This window comes from Eleutherodactylus coqui, chromosome 3 (assembly GCF_035609145.1).
Source record: "Eleutherodactylus coqui strain aEleCoq1 chromosome 3, aEleCoq1.hap1, whole genome shotgun sequence".
Classification (NCBI taxonomy): domain Eukaryota; kingdom Metazoa; phylum Chordata; class Amphibia; order Anura; family Eleutherodactylidae; genus Eleutherodactylus; species Eleutherodactylus coqui.
This window is the reverse complement of record NC_089839.1, coordinates 233,559,963-233,580,058: the sequence shown is the minus strand read 5'-3', so window position 1 is coordinate 233,580,058 and position 20,096 is coordinate 233,559,963. Positions and strand designations below refer to the sequence as shown.

The 20,096-nt window shown below is 42.5% G+C and overlaps 1 protein-coding gene across 1 annotated transcript in view; it reads right to left on the bottom strand.

Moving 5' to 3' along the window:
* Positions 1–811: 811 nt before the first annotated feature.
* CDC73 (cell division cycle 73) overlaps positions 812–20,096 on the bottom strand; it is a 71,002-nt gene continuing 51,717 nt past the window's right edge. The window contains exons 12-17 of the mRNA XM_066597112.1: positions 7,526–7,561; positions 7,357–7,444; positions 5,793–5,954; positions 4,321–4,421; positions 2,032–2,173; positions 812–1,377 (exon numbers count right to left, since the gene is read on the bottom strand). Of these exons, the coding sequence (XP_066453209.1) occupies positions 1,341–1,377; positions 2,032–2,173; positions 4,321–4,421; positions 5,793–5,954; positions 7,357–7,444; positions 7,526–7,561 (566 nt within the window). The 3' untranslated portion in view covers positions 812–1,340. The remainder of the gene's footprint in view (positions 1,378–2,031; positions 2,174–4,320; positions 4,422–5,792; positions 5,955–7,356; positions 7,445–7,525; positions 7,562–20,096) is intronic.

Sequence of the window (20,096 nt, the reverse complement as noted above, 5' to 3'; positions counted from 1 at the left end):
GGCCTTTACTTGACAACAGGCAGTGGGCAGCAAAATACAGTGAAGGAAGACCCCCCCTACAGAACAGCAACTTTTTAAGCATAAAAACATAAGTTTAGGTTAACAGATTTACACTTTTGATGGCCATCACCACAAGTGGTCTCAAAATGCAGTGAATATTTATTCTTCACATTTCCTAGTGATATCAGACTGCTGTGTGACCGCATTTTAAGATTTTACAACTCAGATTAGCACATTTCACAGTTAACTCCATTTTGGCTAGGCATACAACATCCTCAACATCCTTGACATTGACCAAGTGTTGGGCACCAGTCTGTCAGAGAGAGTCAATTAGATATCTATTTTTTTCTTCTTCATTACTCTCTACAAACAGTGCCACGTTTGTCCAGTTAAGGGCTCTTTCACACAGGAGTCGGTCCAAAGTACGGAAGAAATGCAAATCTTTTCATTATACTTTCCACTTCTGGTTTTGGCTCACAAAATACTGATAAAAAATATGCTCGTGTGAAAGAGCCCTAAGGAGGCTAAACTTCAATACTAAAAACAGCCTACAGAAACGAGCGCCACGGTTATAAAAAAAAAAAAAAACTAAAACAAAATCTAAACTTCTTGTTGGGTATTGAACAGGGATGCAATTGTGCTTGACAACTTATCTCAAGTATGAAAATCTCCTACAGAGTTGCTATTGTTATATGTGCAATAAGTCTTTACTTGTAAACAAAACTTTTTACAGATAAATACACAGAGAGGAAGGTCCATTTTTATTGATAATATTTCATCATACTGGTTTGTGGAAAAGAAAAACTGAAACTTTAAAGTTGAAAATGGTGAAGTTTATCAAGTCTGTTTTTACATAAACAAAAAATATAGTTCTTTTCATCCCACTAGCAGTCCTTAAATCATACCGTCCTCCCGCTGCAACCATTCATCACTTCTATATTTCATCAGTCTGGCAACACTGCATGCTGCACTGTGCTGTACGCATGTCTATGGAAAACATTTATGCACAAGGACGAAAAAAACCCAAAAAAACGAGAGAATGTATCCTTAAACATACAGTTTTGAGATTTCTGTAAACAAGATCTAACCAAAAAGCTGTTTTAAAAGAAAATTTCTTACTATCAAAATATACAATTTGAATTGCAGACATTATGCAAATATTTAAAAAATAGTACACTGTTCATTCCGGTTGTACGTAAATGGCGCCCTCTCCTCAGACCAAAAAGATCAGCATTTGATCAAGGTGAATTCAATTTGTTATTCTGAACAGACTTCCATGCTCTAGGTGAGAGTGAAGCCACAGTTAGCATCCAAACAGAAAACAAGGCATTTCCTGCTTCTCAGAATCTCAAGTGGGATTTGTGCTTCACCATATACCTAGAAGGGAGAAAAAAAAATAAAGGGGTGGGGGGAGGAGAGGGGAGGGGAGAAAAGAAAAATTATATTAGAGAAGTTGGTAAATTAATATACAGAATACATTTACCCTGTGCCAACATCTGTTGTACATGTACAGTAAACAGGTGTCAGTGTATGGATCCACAATCGGATATAGCAGCATCTAAATGGTTAAACCTCAGAAATGGGAGTCATCATTACTGACAGCAGCATTTAAATGCCACACAGAGGGAGGGTGTACCCTATGTCCTCCAAATAGTCCCCCACAACAAGAAAGGAGAGTGCGGTTTGGTTAACATTGGAGCCTGGGCCCTTGTGAAGGTCCCCAGGCCCAACAAGGATTTCTTCCTATGAAGACCTTCATAGGGTGCCTGCAAAAGTACAATATGCCGCAATACTGAAGTACTGCACATATTGTACATGTACGAAAGCAAAAAAAAAAAAAAGATTAAAGCTTTAAGAAGTACACTTTAAAAAATGCAAATATTAAAAGTTGACGTGGGTGGGTGGGTGGGGGAATTCTTAAGAACTATGTTTAACATAAAAACTTGATTAACATAACATTTCATTTTCTGACGACACTCATTTTAAAAAACATAGTTTTAGTCATTAAAATAAATTCTAAACCGTTATTACCTGTCCAGAGTCTCCCAGAATTTCAGAAATACAGGTCTGTCCAAATGTCTTTTATGGTAACTTAACTCCAACACTGTTACATCCCATTTCTGTACATTGGGATCTAGTCGAACTTCATCATACTTGAGGTGGAAGGCTTTAACTGCAGAATATCAACGAGATCAAAAACTTAGAATTCTTTTTCGCTTGCAAGGTTTATGGAAAGATCACAATAATGGGCCGCACATTGAAAAATTAATCAAAGAAAAAGCCTAGTATGCCCTCGGCAACACAGATTTAAAGAGGACCCGTCACCACAGCTGGCGCCTGGTAAATTCTGCCATCACCCATGAAATAATTCTGGAGTGTATTTTCTCGTAACTCAGTGTGCTGTTCCTCTTATTTTTCCTTAAGACCAAACATAGGCTGGTCACTTAGGAGTTAAGGACCTAGTGATTTGTATCATCACATTGCAAGAGCCATAACTCGTTGACAGCCATATGAGGGAGAGTTCTATATTTTAATGGCACCACTCTGGGGTACATAAAATGTGTTGTGGAACTTATCACATTTTTCAAGGGCCAGATGGGAAAATGTCGAGAAATTCCACCATTGTTTTTGGATTTTGTTTTTACAGCGTTCACTAGTCGGTAAAATTAAATAACTATCTGAACATTATTACTGAAATATGAAGTTTATACAGATTTTTTTCTTTTATTATTTTTACTACTTAAGCACAATAAAAACTTGTTAAATAAACCCAAAAAAAACAAGAGAAAAAAATTTGAGTTTGCATCGCCACATTCTAAGACCCATAACATTTTTATTTTTCCGGCAACAGAGCTATGTGAGCCTTTATGTTTAGCAGGAAGAGGCGTAGTGTTTAGTGGTACCATTTTGAGGTACATACGACTTTTTGATGGCTTTTTCCTACATTTCTGGGAGGTAAACAAAAAAAAAAAATTTGCAATTCTGGAATTGCTTTTAAAAATCATTTTTACTGTGTCCACTATGCGAGATAAAATATTTTCATTGTCTGGATAGTTACAAACGTGGTACTACCTATTATGTTGTTTTAGAGTTCTTGCACACTTGCGTTTTTCGTGCACTTTTTTTTTTTAAACACAATATTGCTGCATTTTCTTAACGCGAATGTCAATGGGACTTTATGTTAAAATCGCAAAGCACAAACTTTTTTTTAACTGGAGTTCTTTTCTTTAAAATTAAACTTTATAGAACTTTGGCACCCTTTTTAGTTCCTGAAAGAGACTTGATGCGATGATTCTATCGGTAGGATAGTACACTGCATTACTTATGTAGTGCATTCTACTAAGCCTATGACAACAGCTTATTGGACTGTGGGAGGTGGGGGCCTAATGGGCTGAGTTACATGGCAGACATGGAGGCCTTTGTCAGGCTACAAGCTGCAATGGGAACCCATTGGTACCATGTGATCACACTGCATGGTACTGATGGGTGACAGAAAAAGCCTCTTCCCCTTGTCACCTGCTTACATGCTGCAGTTTCCATTGCTTGTGGCATGCAAGTGGTTAAACTGGTAGGATCTGAAGTTTCTCCGTTCCTATCTGTTAAAGCAGGAGCCTGGCTGTCAGTAGACAACTAAGCCATTGTCTTGAAAAGATGCATTTGCAGGTTTGAAGCCCATTAGTGATCGCCGTAAAAAGGTGTTAGGATTTATAAATGGACAACATTTGTCTACACAGTTGGCACAGTCAGCACCGATTAGACAGTGTCATACACACCCAATTGTCAATTTATTCATAACATTTCTCAGAGAAATAACCGAGGAACACCACAACTGAGTTCTTACCAGGGCTTATTAGGAAGGTACGGAAAACTACACATATTTGATATTGCTGCATCCATTATATTCACTGAATGGTGAACACAGCAGCAGGTTTCTTGTAGAAAAGCAGTAACAAAATATATCTAAATTTGGCATCACCATAAATTTGCCGACCCACAGTATAGTTAACAGGTCATTTATACTGCATGGTTATATGTGTGTAGCATATGGAACCAAAACCCCAAGAACTGGGTTTATTTTAGTATTCATCTCAACTGGAAATAAACTGGATAACATTGTTTAAAATGCTGGCATGGACTACAACCAATTGTGAGGCTCCATAGAGCAGGGAAAAAAAAAACAGATTTAATGAGAAAATAAAACAATGGCTCTCCTTCGCAGATCACATAGATGCCAAAGTGCTACATTACAATGTGTACAATAATTGATCGCTGTAGATCATCACAAAAAAAAAACAAAAAAAAACAAAAAAAAAAACTTACTTTTTGCAAAGATATCTACAGGGGATCCATCAGGCAAGAGCCAAGGCCAGCCTTTAAACTGCCAAGCGGGACCTTGAACAAACACTGCTACCACACGGTCCCTGGGGGAAAAGTAGTGGAAAGCTTTGTTATACAATATATATACTAAAAGCAGGACTAGAAAATGTGGAGCTATTGACAATACTCAACAAAAATGATTGATCGATATCGAATACACATGTGGGGTTAAACCGGCTACTCGTTTTATCCCAATGTGTGTGTCTGCAACTTTCACAACAAGCTATATTTTTTGCCACCTCTTCTGGTTCCATGAAGATTCCTTTTTGATGATGCAGAATAGTGTAACATGCCAGGAAAAACATTCTGTAAAAACTAAGGTCCAGTATTATGTACCAAGTCCTGACCTTAAAAGGGAACCTGTCACACCCCCACAACATCGTAAACTAAGTTATGGTGCCGTTAGGGGAGGTGACAGGGAGCCGAGAGATGTATTTTTTATACTCACCCACTCCTGCGATCCAGCGCAGTCACCCTAAGACTATTGGGCGGAGCGGAAAAATCTGAGTCAAGCGCTCATCCATGGACTTGTTAGAATTAGCGTAGTCTAGTGTATGCAGACATAGGCATAAGTAACATGTATGAAAGCTATAGATATTTAAACTTTTACTTTTAAGAGGAGTTGTGTGGCTCAGGGTTCTCCTTAAGTAAGGCTTTTGGCCCAAGACACATTTTTATGCATTTTTTTAACACATTACAGTCTGATAGAAAATTGTATGAAGGCACCTGTGAGTTCAGTGCTGGGTGCCATTTTAAAGGGCCACGCTGGTAATTTTTTTTTTCTCATTCAGTATAACTAGTCCCCCAGATTTACTTAGCTTTGTGCTTTTTCAAGAACTGACTTTTTCAGTCAGACAGCATAATGTTGGACTGGACTGCACCACACAGGCTCTCCACTGGTGGGACAGAAACAAACTTCTGTCACAATTACTGCTGAGACTCCTGTCACACAGTTATAATGAAGGAGATGATAGTTAATCCTCCTGACTGTATACTTATGGTCTTTGCCTGTTGGGAGGACAGTGTGATTATCATTCGCTTCCTAAACAAGCTAGAGTAAGGACTGGCTGCAGCTGGTCACATGATGCTGTGCTAATGCATCATGGGATTGCTAGAGCGTAGAGAAAGAGAAAGCAGGGAAAATCTAAAAATTAGGAGTGCAATATATCCAGGAGACCTGCAGAGTGCGACCGGCTATCAGAGGAGGGATGCAGTGATCTGAAAAGGTTTTTTTATCGCTGGATTGGCCCTTTAAGAATATGCCAGGCTATGGAGGAGTTTTATTTTATAACTCAGGTAGTATTTGTGTATGTAAAAAGTGTGACAATTGTCCAAGAAGCAAATGGCTTACATAGGAAAACCATCTGAGAGAAAAATTCCTTTTGTGGAAGGGTAAGTGTACTGATGGTACATACCAGTCCTGTGGCAGCAGCTTCAGTGGCTGATCTATCACTCTGTATGGAACCGTTACACTTATACTTGTACCACCAGGCTGCATTTGGTCCTTTCTTCTCTGAATTAAAACCTCATTTTCTCGCTGACAACCTTGTTTTTTCTTTTCGTCTGATGAAACAAACCTTTTAAATAAAATAAATGTGTTCAGTATAAAAATTGAAAAAGATCTGTAACTACTGGAAACCATAAAGAAATGTGGTTTAATTGAAGGAATTAAATCAAATGAGTACCCTTAGATTAAAACATTGGGGCTGATTTGGTGCGGATAATTTCAGCTGCGGAAAATCTTCAGGAAATCAGCCAATGTAGGACTGCACCTTAAGGCCTCATGTCCACGGGGAAAATCAGGCCCGCCACGGATTCTCCATGGAGAATCCATAGCGGGTCTCTCCTGCCCCGCGGACATGAGGCCGGAAAATAAGAATAAACTGACCTCTCCGGACGCTGCGGTTCTTCCTTCCCTCCCGGCCGATGTGCCGGGCACATCCGCCAGGCCGAAGAAAGAAGATCCTGCCAGGAAGGAAGGGAGACCCGCAGCGTCCAGGACAGGTGAGTTTTAATTCTGGTGCGGGTGTTCCGTGGATCCGGACGGCTTCCATAGGCTTCAATAGAACTAAAATGGAGCATGTCCGGATTTTTTCCCGCACGTGGATCCGTGCCTGAAGGGAAAAATGACATCCGCAGGTATTTAACTACCTGCGGGTGTCCAATGCATCCCTATGGGGCGCGGATCTACGTGCGGGAAAAACACTGCGGATTTTAACCCCGTGGACATGAGGCCTTAAAACACAAATGTAGCACAGACATATACTGAGCAACCACAATCCCGTACGGCTTCACAAGTCAGAACTCTCGTTGCAAAAACCTGACCAGAGCCCTACAGGGGGCTGTACACAATGCACAGGGTGCTACAGCAGAGCTATGTTACTATGCAAATACATTTACATTATTTATCTAGTCCTAAGCTATAGCCCAGAACTCCAATCCCAATTTTACAGTCTTCAGATCTGAAGTTTCAGGGGATAAATAATGCAGAGTATTTACAAACCTCGTTAACTTTTAAAGTAGAGGGTATCTACATATAAACTTGAAGATTATGGTCAAAGGTGAATAAATGCAATCAGTAAGACAATCTTGGGCTCTTTTTACATGATGTGTCCCGTTAACTATAGTATCATTGTGCATTGCTGAGCTGTAGAAGGGTTCCGCTTAGAATAGTTTGGTGCAAGTTACACACCCATTATAACTTAAAGTTTCATCCTGCTACATATTTTATAAGATTTAGATATAAATGGGTCCATGATTTTTTAAATACAATTCTTAATGTCAAGTAGTAAACGCATCAGTAAAACACAAGCGCAAAAAGTGCCATAGAAGTGACATGGGGATAAGGGGGACAAAAAACAGCTGCAATGTAACTGGATAATATGAGTAATTGGTAGCATTTAGTTCCTAATTTTTAGTGATCTTCAGTCACAATCATTAATGGAACTTACTAAACCATTCTCACTGGCAATTACTTACTTTAGATCTTGCAGCAGATCTTTAGAATTGAGCATGGTTATTAGGGATGTGGTGGCTGCTGGTATGATAATGATGGGTGTCCTTGAACCTGCACAAGAATGTAAAAAAGAATTATGATCTGTTGATCCTGTTGTAATGAGGTCTACAAACAAAGGATTTCCGATCTTACCTTTCTTTTGGTTGGGTGGTGGTCTTGCTTGAGATACTAGATGGGAGAGGGGGAGGAAGAAAAAAAAAATAGATCAATTGTATTGAAAACAAAAACTTGAGCTTCGTTTAGACGGGATGAATGTTGGGTAAACGATGCCCGACACTCGTCCCCGCACATACCCGCTCCTGTGCAGCTGCACGAGAGCGAGTATCTTGGCTCACAGGGGCGGCAGAAGGAGATTTCTCTCCTCGCGCTCCCCCGCCCCTCTCCATTGACTTAACATAGCGGCCGTTTAGTACTGAACGGTTGCCATTTACACTGAGTGATCAGCTCACCGTCCATTGTTTATGCAGCATAAACGATGGACAATGAGCTGATGTCTCAGTGTAAATGGCAACCGTTCAGTACTAAACGGCCGCTATGTTAAGTCAATGGAGAGGGGCGGGGGAGCGCGAGGAGAGAAATCTCTTGCAGCCAACCCGCTCCCCTGCTGGCTGCTCTATGAGCAAGCCAGCGATACCAGCTCCTGTGCAACAGCATGGGAACAAGTGTATGCGGGGACGAGTGTCGGGAAACGTTTGTCCAACATTCGTTCAGTCTAAATGGAGCTTTAGGATACCAAGTAATAAATGGTTTAGTTCAGAAAATTACTTGCGAGTCTATAAGGAAAAGCTGCACTTTGATGAATATTATGATGAAGTGACCATAAAGATTAGTACTGTTCCTCCCTCAGAGGTACAAGCCAAGAGAGTGCAAGTCCACCAATCATACACACCGCGTAAACATTTTAAACAACAAATTATTACCTTTTAATAATAGTAAAATACAATTAACAAGTGAAACGGCAGACATACATAGCGCTGTCTCACACGGGTGTATGGTAATAGCGTATCACGCTGTTCCAATATCCCATAGGCGGCCATGTTGCCGCTGACACGAATTGCCTAAAATTACGCAGCATGTTCTATCTTGGTGCGTATTATTACAGACAGGGTTTCAGGCAAAAATTATGACTTCTTGATGTTTTACCCATCTCAACTTTTTTTTTTTTTTTTTTAAAGTGGACGGATCTTTTGCGGCAAAGGCTGTAGCTGCCAAACTTCTCGCTTTTCCTATAAATTAGAACTGAAATCTCCACCATCATGTATCTGGAATAGATTTCTATGCCTAATGACTTAAGCCTCTTAAAACATTAGGTGCCTCTTCTGACCGTTGACACTGGCCATCGCAATATCGCAGCGAGAAAAGTGCAGCAAAAATTGCATTTCAATTCACACGATTTCTGAGCATTAGCGATGCTTTTTCCTGAAAATAATCTCACATCGCTGCCGCCCACGATTTTATCGTGTGGTCAATAACAGAAGTCTCTAATGTTAAAAACGCATCGCATAAACATCTCAAGTTCGTGTGTTACGATGCAATAAAGCGGAGGTTCTGTAGAGAAACATGGGTGATTAAAAAATAAAATCACAAAAAACGCAGAAAGATGGGGCAGGCAGCGATTTCTGAATCCCGCAACATCGCATGAGTTACAACATCGCAGATGTGAATGAAGCCATTGTAAAGCATGAGCTTTATAATTCTGTGTTTTGACTCACTCTCGCACTGCGGGATTTTAATCGCAAGCGTGAAGGCAGCCTAAGACAGACGGACAAAAAGCATGTCTAAGTTCACTGGGCCCCATATCTGCCCTTCTTGGACACCTTATAAGACGCTGCACAGGAGCAGCTTTAGGCCTCATGTCCACGGGCAAATTAGGAATTAAAATCCGGAGCGTTTTTCCTGCACGCGGATCCGCGCCCCATAGGGATGCATTAGACACCCGCAGGTAGTTAAATAATGTCTAATGCATCCCTATGGGGCGCGGATCCGCGTGCAGGAAAAACGCTGCGACTTTAAAATCCGAATTTGCCCGTGGACAGGAGGCCTTATTGTGGTTTTTTCAGGGATCATAAATTCACTTCGCAAGCCTCGGACTGAATACCGCTAGGGGGAAAAAAAAAAAAAAAGAAGGTTTCATTTGTTTTCCCCTCCACAAATTGTTAGATACAAAGCACATTGTTGGTAAGCATTGTCTACAACGAGATCGTAATAAGGGTTACATGATAGGATCTTGCCTATAGACCGTAAGCAAGAAAGCACCACTACCTTGTCCTCTCCATATCAACTAGTTGTGCTAACTTGGTACCGAGAAGATCCAAGTCATGGATCATAAGGGGTCAGCTGAACAAAAATAGCGTGGTGTGCAGACAAGCCGACACAGCATTGATATCAGCCAACACGAGAAGTCCTCTTAACCCCTTAAAGACAGGAGTGTTTTGGTCCTAAAAGACCAGACCTTTTTGTGATTTTTTGGCCCTACTTTCTTTTTTGTTGGCCTGCCAAAATTGTTTGCTGCGTTGTTTTCTCGGTCATACAGGGATATTTAATACCTTTTTTACTTAAAATTAAAAAGAAAAAAAAAAGAAAAATGAGGGATTATGTATACAAAAAGTAAATAGGATTTTTTAAAGTTTCTAGCCCTTATTTTAATAAAATAAAATAATTAATTAATAAAATAATAATTTAAAAAAAAATAGAGTTTGCCATTTTGTTTCAGACGTTTTGATATATAAAATTTGTATAATTACGGATTGCCAGGGCGAAAAAAGGCAGTGGTTTATATATATATATATTTTTTTTTTCTGATTTTTTTTTCCGTTAAACGTCTGTGTCCACATGACATCATAGAAGACCTCTGGGGGACATTCACACTTTTGTACTGTAACTATAGCATCCACAGGAGCCTCACTTACAGGGGAAAACATCCCCTATTGTGACAGCAGTCACTGTCAGAGCTGGTCAGGGGTTTGCCAAGACCCCACAGCTCTGATATGCCGGGGGTCGCCAGTGATCACGTGATCGCTGGGTCCCATGAAGGAAAGCAATGCAGCCTGCATTCTCTACATAACACTCATTTAGCGCTGTGGAAGCGAAGGCAGTAGCAGTTAAAAAACAAAGCACTTCTATCTTCTCCTTCGGGTCCTCCGCTGTGTTACGATGGAGGACCCGACCTGTTCCTACTAAATTGTAGGAACTTCAATTCTGTGCCGTAAATTTACTATCGCTTGGGATTAAAGCCCAAGTCCAATGGATTTTTTAAGGATGATGATAAGTAAGAGACAATACCTGAAGCATACATACGTGGGATGGGGTTACTTGTATTTTGGTTTTTATACCCCAGTGTCCATATTCACATTGAAAATACCCACAGTAGCAAAACCCTATTAGTTATGGACCAGGCTTCAGATGCTGTGATAATATACACCTGCATCAGCTCATTGAGAACCAGGAGGTTATTCACATATAAAGGTGCTTACAACTGGAGACCAAGCAATATGGTCATGGTCACTTCCCCCAAAAAAAGAGCCTTCACTGTTCTAAACACCTCCTAGCAGTCTTGTCAGAACATCCCAGGTGGGGGGCAATTAGTCAATATGACCATCCAGCTTCTTGCATTCCAATAATGCCCCCTCTCTCCAACTCTGTTAAATGGGCAAAACTCTTCGATTGCATCGTAGAGATCTGTCTAGTGGTCAACAAGCTCTACCCAAGCAGAAAAAAGAAAAATTGGTCCAATACACACAAGTAGCCTCTGAGGGCCTCTTTATAGGCCAAGTGTGGAAGCACTTTTAGGGCCTCAGATTATTCAGATTACACCACAACTAATCAATTGCATTTCTGCATGCAGAGTTTGCAGCAAAACGACAGGTGCTTGGTGTGTGTGTGTGCGTTAGAGATTATATATATATATATATATATATATATATATATATATATATATATATATATATATAGTGTATATGTACACCTCTGTGCCTGTTGATTATAATTCTTCAATGTAGTTGATAAAAAGGTGGCTTTTTTGTTGGTTCCCCAAAATGTGTTGCACTTACGTCTCTACCTGTATCCTGAATAAATTGACTTTACTGAATTTCTGCAGGCTCCGACTCTAAGGCCTCATGTCCACGGGGAAAATCAGGCCCGCTCCGGATTCTCCATGGAGAATCTGCAGCGGGTCCCTCCTGCCCCGCGGACATGAGGGCTGAAAATAAGAATAAATGAGAATAAACTCACCTCCCATCCGCTCCGTTTCTTCTCTTCGCCGCGGCGTCATCTTCTCTGCGTCGCGGCCGGATCTTCTTTCTTCGGCTCGGCGGATGCGCATGATGACGTCGGTGACGTGCCCCGCGCATGCGCCAGCCCGAAGGAAAAAGATCCGGCCGCGACGGAGAGAAGATGGCGCCGCGGCGAAGAGAAGAAACGGAGCGTGTGAGTAAATTCCGAATTTTGTCTCCCGCGGATCCGGACGGCTTCCATAGGCTTCAATAGAAGCCCGCGGGAGCCGTCCCCGCGGGAGACCCGCATGAAAATGGAGCATGGTCCAGATTTTTTCATGCTCCATTTTTTTTTTAAATCACTTTTATTGACCATCCGCGGGTATTTATCTACCCCGCGGGTGGTCAATGCATTCCTATGGGATGCGGATCCGCGGGCAGGAGAAGAGTTAGGCCTCATGTCCACGGAGAAAATCAGGCCCGCTCCGGATTCTCCATGTAGAATCTGCAGCGGGTCCCTCCTGCCCCCGCGGACATGAGGGCTGAAAATAGGAATAAATCAGAATTAACTTACCTCTAACACGCTCCGGATACTTCCTTCTCTGCGGCGTCATCTTCTCTCGTCGCGGCCGGATCTTCTTTCTTCGGCTCGGCGGATGTGCATGATGACGTCGGTGACGTGCCCCGTGCATGCGCCGGGCCGAAGCAAAATGATCCGGCCGCGACTGAGAGAAGATGGCGCCGCGGCGAAGAGAAGAACCGGAGCGTGTGAGTAAAATCTGATTTTTGTGTCCCGCGGATCCGGACGGCTTCCATAGAAGCCCGCGGGAGCCGTCCCCGCGGGAGACCCGCACGAAAATGGAGCATGGTCCAGATTTTATCATGCTCCATTTTTTTAAAAATTACTTTTATTGATGATCCGCGGGTATTTATCTACCCCGCGGGTGGTCAATGCATCCCTATGGGATGCGGATCCGCGGGCGGGCGAAGAGTTAAAATCCGCTGCGGATTTTAATTCTTATTTTGCCCGTGGACATGAGCCCTTAAAATCTGCTGCGGATTTTAATTCTTATTTTGCCCGTGGACATGAGGCCTTAGGATGCAGTCTAGAGATGAGCGAACCTACTCGTTTCGAGTAATTACTCTATCGAGCACCGCAATTTTCGAGTACTTCCGTACTTGGGTGAAAAGATTCGGGGGGGGGGGGGGGGGGGGAGCCCTTTCTCTCTCCCCCCCCCCCCCCCCCCAACTCCCCGCTGCAACTCCCCACTCACCCACGGCGCCCCCCGAATCTTTTCGCCCGAGTACGGAAGTACTCGAAAATCGCAGCGCTCGGGCGAAACAGGGGCGTGGCCGAGTAGGTTCGCTCATCTCTAATGCAGTCATGAGATTGTATATTGTTAAAAATTGGCATACCTGAATTTAGAGAGAATTTCCTATCAGGAGGCCCCGATTAAGTTCTTTCTACACGTATTTAAGCTAACGCTTTCTCTGACTTTGCTACCCTCCTCTGGAGCGCTGGAATTCATTTTCATTGTGGTTTTGTAAAATCTCCTGTCGTTGGGGGTGAGGAGGGGATAGGTAGGCTGCAACCAATGGGCAGTAATTGATTTCCAGGCCTCATAAAATGCTCTCTGAGCTCCCAAAAGACTATGCCCATCAGGCCCATCAACACCACCAAATATACAAATTATAGGATTGAAGACCAAGGTCGCCGAAATACTTTTTTTCAGTTATCTCTAATACCCCATTCCAAAACTCACAATTTTACACAGTCCCACACCATATGCATTAAATCTATAGAACACTTCATACAGTCCAAGTTTAATCAAATACCCATGTTAAACAACTTTAATGCAGTACAATAAGCTGTATGCAATGAATACAATTGTGATACTCGTTGACTTTCAGATAGGCATTGCATATCATTGTAATCATACGCAACACAACAGCCCATTTACCTTAGCTAAAGTTGCCTAAATAATGTTTTTTTCTCCTTTTTGGCAATTGCTGTAGGTAATAAGAAAGCATCTATGTCAATAAGACATTACCACCCTTCGAAGCTCCAAAACACCCAAGAAAATTCACCAAAGAACGTTGAATCGAAAGCACAGATAATGCCCGGGCCTGAGCAGCAAACATGTCCTAAGTGAAGGGACTGGAAAAAAAACTATGCGGATCATCATAAAAGCTCACCAAATTGTTTGAAACTATAGAAGATCCCCAGAATGTACCTCTTGCAAAAAGATTACCCCTCTCTTCTCCCATGGTGAAAAGCTCTCAAACATAAAAAAAATGTCAATTTACAGTTTTCTCCAGAGCGAGTACACACAATGTTAATGGCAAAATCTGCTTACATTTATTTCATAATTTATTAAAATCATCATCGGATATCATCTTTTTTCCTCCTTTCATCCCTCTCTCACATACCATTACAGGGGATCTAGAATCTGTCATTTTAGAAACCCATCTGGCATTCGAGCCCCACCCCTTCAACTGTTGCACTTTACACACCAAAAAAATATTCCCAAACCTCCAGAATGTTTATCTTTACAAGGGGTGTCAAATTATAATTCTAGCAGATTTCTTAATAAACTCCTATATATTGTATGAAAGTCCAAAAATTATATATAGGCAAAGAAGAGGGGACACCCTTGCCTTGTTGCCCTCTCCAACACAATCCATCCAGAAATATGACTATTTACCCTCACTCTTCCACTTGGCATTGAATAGAGCATTTTAACCCATGCAACAAATATATCGACACGGTCAAAAGCTTCAGTCTAGTGAAAAAAAAATAAAAATAAAAAATAGACCCAGCTGTGGCAAGTTTGAGGATCCACCTGAAGATTCAGATATCTCCTTAGAATTAATCGCTTTGGACAATCTTTCAGTAACTTTCTGCACATCGTGTCTTATAAATCCAACATAGTCTTTCATAATGCCAACCTGATCAGAAAGGGAAGGCAAGAGTATTTCTTTTAGTCACAGCAAAGACGACATCAAGTAGAATAGGTTTGTTTCGTGCATTATTTTGCATATCCACTCCACTAGCTTGTGCTGAAATGGCCTGTATAATAGTATTTACAGATGCAGATGAAGCATATAGAACAGAGCCATGCTACCCTTCTCAGCAGAGTGAGATGATTATTACAAGTCCCATAAGAGGAGACAAAGGGCTAATGCCCGCAGATTATCGCTGTGGAATGCACGGCCAGACGCCCACTGCAAATGACCGTCTATAGACATGCACTGTTTAAAGATTCTCCCCTGCATGCTCTATTCTGTGCGGGAAGGGGGGTTGGGGGGGTACGACACAAAAAAAGAAACACAGACGCCTTCCATTGCAGTCATGCCCCGATGTTCCGCACAGTGGGCACAGCGAGAATTCGCGTCATAGCCCAGCGCATCGGGTCGCCGGGTCTGATTCCATTGCGATATTTCACAGGCGGAATCCAACCCGGCCATGGGCATGAGGCCAAATACAACTGAAGAGGTTTCATAAGCATTTCTTACTGGGGTTCCAGGATGACTTGAATGAGCAAATTCTGCCAACCTTTTCACTGCCTCACGGCATTTCACAGTGAACTGATCAGCAGTGTTCCGTGCATTCCACACAATGACCCGGTAAATATACAATATGCGCACCGAGAAGCTAACCGTGTGACATTGGAGCAGAGTATCCGCAGTAACGTTGGCACATGCCTGAGAGCCATTGTGAAGCACACATGCACCGCCAGGTTTCCTCTTTGTAATCACAACTACGACAGCCAGGCCACAAAACAGACCAGCCTCAGCTGTCACTGCTCCTTCACTTCCCTACAACAGGAACGGTGGTGCAGCACAACCAAAGGCCCATGGACCAGCAAGGCAACCAACAGAGAATCAAACACACCGCCTCAGAAAGAGAACCAAGCAAGAAGCCAACATTACAGGTGGGAGCTCTCCCGGAGCGTCCCCACTGCTCACATTATATTATAAGCCTCTCCCCCATATCCTTCACTGCCGAAAATATATTCAGAAACTTCCTAGAAAACAACATTGGCTTTCCTCTACTGCATGTCCTTGCAATAAGGCTTGATATATGACCAGGTGGTCTGTAATATGATTAGGTAGAAGAATTCATAATGTACGGCCATACTAACACACCCAATGGAGTGGCCACATGGTTGATCACAGTGGCCTTAAAAGGGGTTACTCCCATTTTAGGATCTTACCCCACCACTCCGTGTTTTACAAAAAAAAGCCGAGCACCTCGTTATCTCAACTGCCAGAGAAGTGAATGGGCGTTATGTAGACCGCAAAGCACAGAGATGTCGTTTCCGTAACTTGCAATATGTGAAAACAGCCATTTAAAAATTAAAAAATGAAAATAAAACTGCATTTAAATACCATCGTTCTAAAAACATAGTACAATAGCACAGATTTAAAGTCTACAAAGTAGAAAATGTGTGATTGAACACAAGAATCCGGATATTTCACATCTGGATCAAACTGAAGACTTTACAGGAAGATTTAAATCCCGTCCAATTTAGAGAATGATAAAGCAGCGATTTTCCTGCAGCAACTGTATTTTCATGACGGAGTTTATGGTTATTTTGTCTTTAGTCTTATGCCAGAGTGTAAGAAAGTCCAATTATGAAGTACAGCTGAGGATATTGCTTATTACCACAACAGGAAGCGCTGAAATGCTGTGCAATCAGCCTGTATACAAGTAATGGCTTATTACACAAACGCATTGTGCACTGCAAGTTACATGTGCGCAACACGCAGAGAATACAACCTATTGATATTAATGGGTTCGTTTATGTGTATTTTGCGCAAAAAAACCCCCAAAAACGCAGCATGTTTTATTTTCGTTCATATTGCACAAGAAAATAGCACACAAACTAAACTTAACTGGCCATAGAAGTCAATGGAAGCATGCTTGTGGGGTTAACAGTAAAATACGCACTCACAATGCCCGTCACGCAGGTCAATACGCTTATGTCCGTGTGAAGCTGGCCATGCACTCATCATTGTGAGTCTAGTTTCATAATGTGAAGACGGCCTTGCCAAAAATCACTCTTTGGAACAGAAAAGCAATATATAGCAAGTTTAATAAAACTAGGCCAATTTCCCCAAAAGTGGAATATGGGCCAATGTCCGAGCCTGGTTTCATCACCCTAAATATAGAGACTTCTGCTGCTGCTAATTCAGGTTCTCAGGTTTTCGATCAGGCCGGGTTTTGCAGTTAGAATATTCCAATCCGTGACTTAAATAATGTCCTTGTCCTTTTAAAGCTCTATCTAGAAGCGTTGCATAAAGTTGGCCTGAACTAAGGTACTTCACTCAAACTGCAAGAGGAGATTTTGTTTCAGGTTCACAGTTTTATTAAAAGCGTGCTCTAATTTCACGGTTTTATCACGCTGCTCATCATCTGCCTTCTATCCCATCCAATGCCTCATTGTATTTTCAAAGCGGGGAAGATTTCAGGATAATGCTCCACGGCTACAAATATGCCGAGTCTTCAAAACAGACGGACAGTTTTCAGAAATCCGGGGCAAAGAATGTCGAATAACACCCCAGCAATACTTTAAGGGTGCCTTTACACTTGCGATATCACTGCGTTTAACGCAATTGTCAACAGGACTTTCTAATGTTAAAAACGTATCGCACAAAAATCGCAAGTTTGTGCGAGGCATCTTTAACATTAGAAAGTCCTATTGACGTGTATGTTTAAAAAACAAAAAAACTGCAGCAATATCACCATTGCAAGTGTAAAGGCACCCCCAGACGGTATCTGCACACAAATGCAGCAGAACTCCCCAAACCAACCTACCTGGGGTTCAAGAGAAGCTCTTTGTAGCCACTTTTGAGAAAGAAATGGTCCGAGTGGGCAACCAGAGTACTTGTAAAAGGGGTGGTTTGGTATAGTTGATCTGCACTTGTGACTCGGCTGCCCATTGTACGGCACACAGGGAAGTGCTACTAATAAAATGTTTGCAAGGTACAGAATGCAAGATGCCTTTACATGCAGCAATTATCACCTGATTACGTGCTGGAAATATTGAATTCAGGAGATCGGGCTGAGTGACAAATCGCTCGCTTGTCAGATGTCTTATGTATTTGACACAACTCAGTTGCCTTAAGTGCATTTTAACCCCTTCGTAAAAACTAATTTTAGCCTTAAGAGCAAATAAATCATGTCCCCATTTGTGTTCCGGTTGACATAACCACTTTTCCATCAGTGTAGCTGTAGGAGACCTTTTATTTTGTGAGATGAGTTCTAGATTAATAGGGACCGATTTCGGGTACATATAATGTATTGAAAAATAATTTTTTTTCCTGGGGACAATGGGAAAAAAACAAAACACTATTTCCCCATGTTTTGTTATGATTTTTGTGGCAAATCGCAGTGTGGTGTAAATATTCTGTTACCATAGGCCGCCTGCAGACGAGCGGGTCGGATCCGGCAGCGAGAATTCTCGCCGCGCGATCCGACCCGAGCGCCTGCAGGGACGAGCGCGTACTCACCCGCGCCTGGCGGCCCCGGCTCTTTCATGTGCCGGCTGCCGCGCAGCCGGCGCATGCGCAGACCGGAGCCGGCGGCCGGGTGAGTGCGTGCCCCGCAGAAAATTAGAACATGCCGCGGTTTGTTTGCCGCGCGAGATTTCGCGCGGCCAAACCGCAGCCGTCTGCATAGGAGTGCGTATTTTAATGCACTCCTATGCAAACTTTCAGCGGCGGAAATCCCGCGGGAAATCCCGCGGCGGGATTTCCGCTCGTCTGCAGGCGGCCTTAAAGCCACTCTCACACAGGATAGTAAAGCACTGCGTTTGACAAGGGCAGAGCTGCTTTGTACAGCGTTTGATGCGAGCGCTAGCCTGCATTGTTACTGCTCGTTTAGCGCAGCAGGGCCGGGTTCTCACGGACGAGTAAAATCACACAAGAGATTTATGCATCTCACGAATATGAATGGGGTCATACACAAGGGATTTTTTCCTCCACGGCACCGTGAATCTATGTGAGAAACAAATCGCAGCGTGTAATATCTGGCTGCGTGATCTTGAATACAGTGGGGCTGCGATGCAATTGGGCTGCTGGCAGCTGCGCCCGCCCCACTGGAAGCAATGGGGGAACTCCACAATCCTCTGCTGCAGCTGTCACAGCCGCGGCAGAGGATCCCTCCATCCCCGAAGTGATGCAAGGCTGATTTCACATGAAAACTTCTTGCATCCATGGGGCTTTTACATACTGGGGAGCGTGATATGGAGGCGGGAGGAAAAAGCAGCTTACCACACTTTTAAAGGGGTTGAATCAGGATCACAAGTTATCCGCTATCCACAGTTCAAAAATCACCGTTTGCAAATTACAGGGAATTAAAGGGGGAAAAAAAAATTCCCTAAGGTGGTGGGGAAGGGGGCAATTTCTTAGCAATGGCAGTGTGTGCACATGGCCGTGTGCAGCAACCACCCTGGGGCTACAGATCAGGGAGGTTTTCAGAAGATGGTCTAGAAATCAGCAATATTATCTGCAAAACCCACATCGATATAAATAATCTTTTGAACAGCACACCAATGGGGCTATTGGGAGGTACACGGGGTTACTCAGTGCTAATGTGAGATCAGCAGATTAAATTAGTCACAACTCATCAGCGTGTCTCCATACAGGCAACCTGCAAAAGTGAGGGGAGGCTGAACTTCCAGACAGAGGATTTTAACCCCGTTTACACGCAACAATTGTCATTTGAATGAGCAAACAAATTAACGCGTCTTTTGCTTTCAAACGCTGCTCGTTTACATGTAAAGAAAATAGTTTGAAGTCCTCTCCATTTCCCTCATTAGCCATGTAAATTCTGTATAGGTTTGCTCCAGTGGGCATGTTTATGGGAAGATTCTCTCGGAGGGAGGTTTTTAATTCGTGCCAAGAAGCAGCCATGGTCTACTGTGGCATGGGTCATTGTGTTTAGCTGGGCAAACAATCACCCCTCCCCTCAAGTCATTTAATGACTGAACGAATGCCACTTAAACCCAACGACAAGTGAATGAACTAAGGACTATCTTTATGCAGGCTGAAACTCAGCGATTAACGACAAGTGAACAAATAGCGCACAACGGCTTTGTGTTTACGTGTAACGATTATCGCTCAAACTCGTTCTTTTTGAGCGATAATCATTGCATGTAAATGAGCCTTAAACATTGCGTGACTTTCTCCCATGACTTAAGCCTTTCATGACCAAGGCTCATCTATGTACCCGTGTCCAGGTCACATTCTGCAGTACCGGTATTACCACCCTTAAAAACCCTAACTTCTATGTGAGGGCTTGATTTTTGTGGGATAACTATTAGGTACACATATATTGGTAACAGCACTCAGCAAGACCTTAATCACCAAGCTTTCTGGAGGAAGGCATTTGATAGTGTGGAATGGGCATTTTTCTGGGAGGTTTTACTCCCAGTGGGTTTTGGGTACAATTTTTTTTTTTAAGTTGTTAAAATTATCGTATGCAA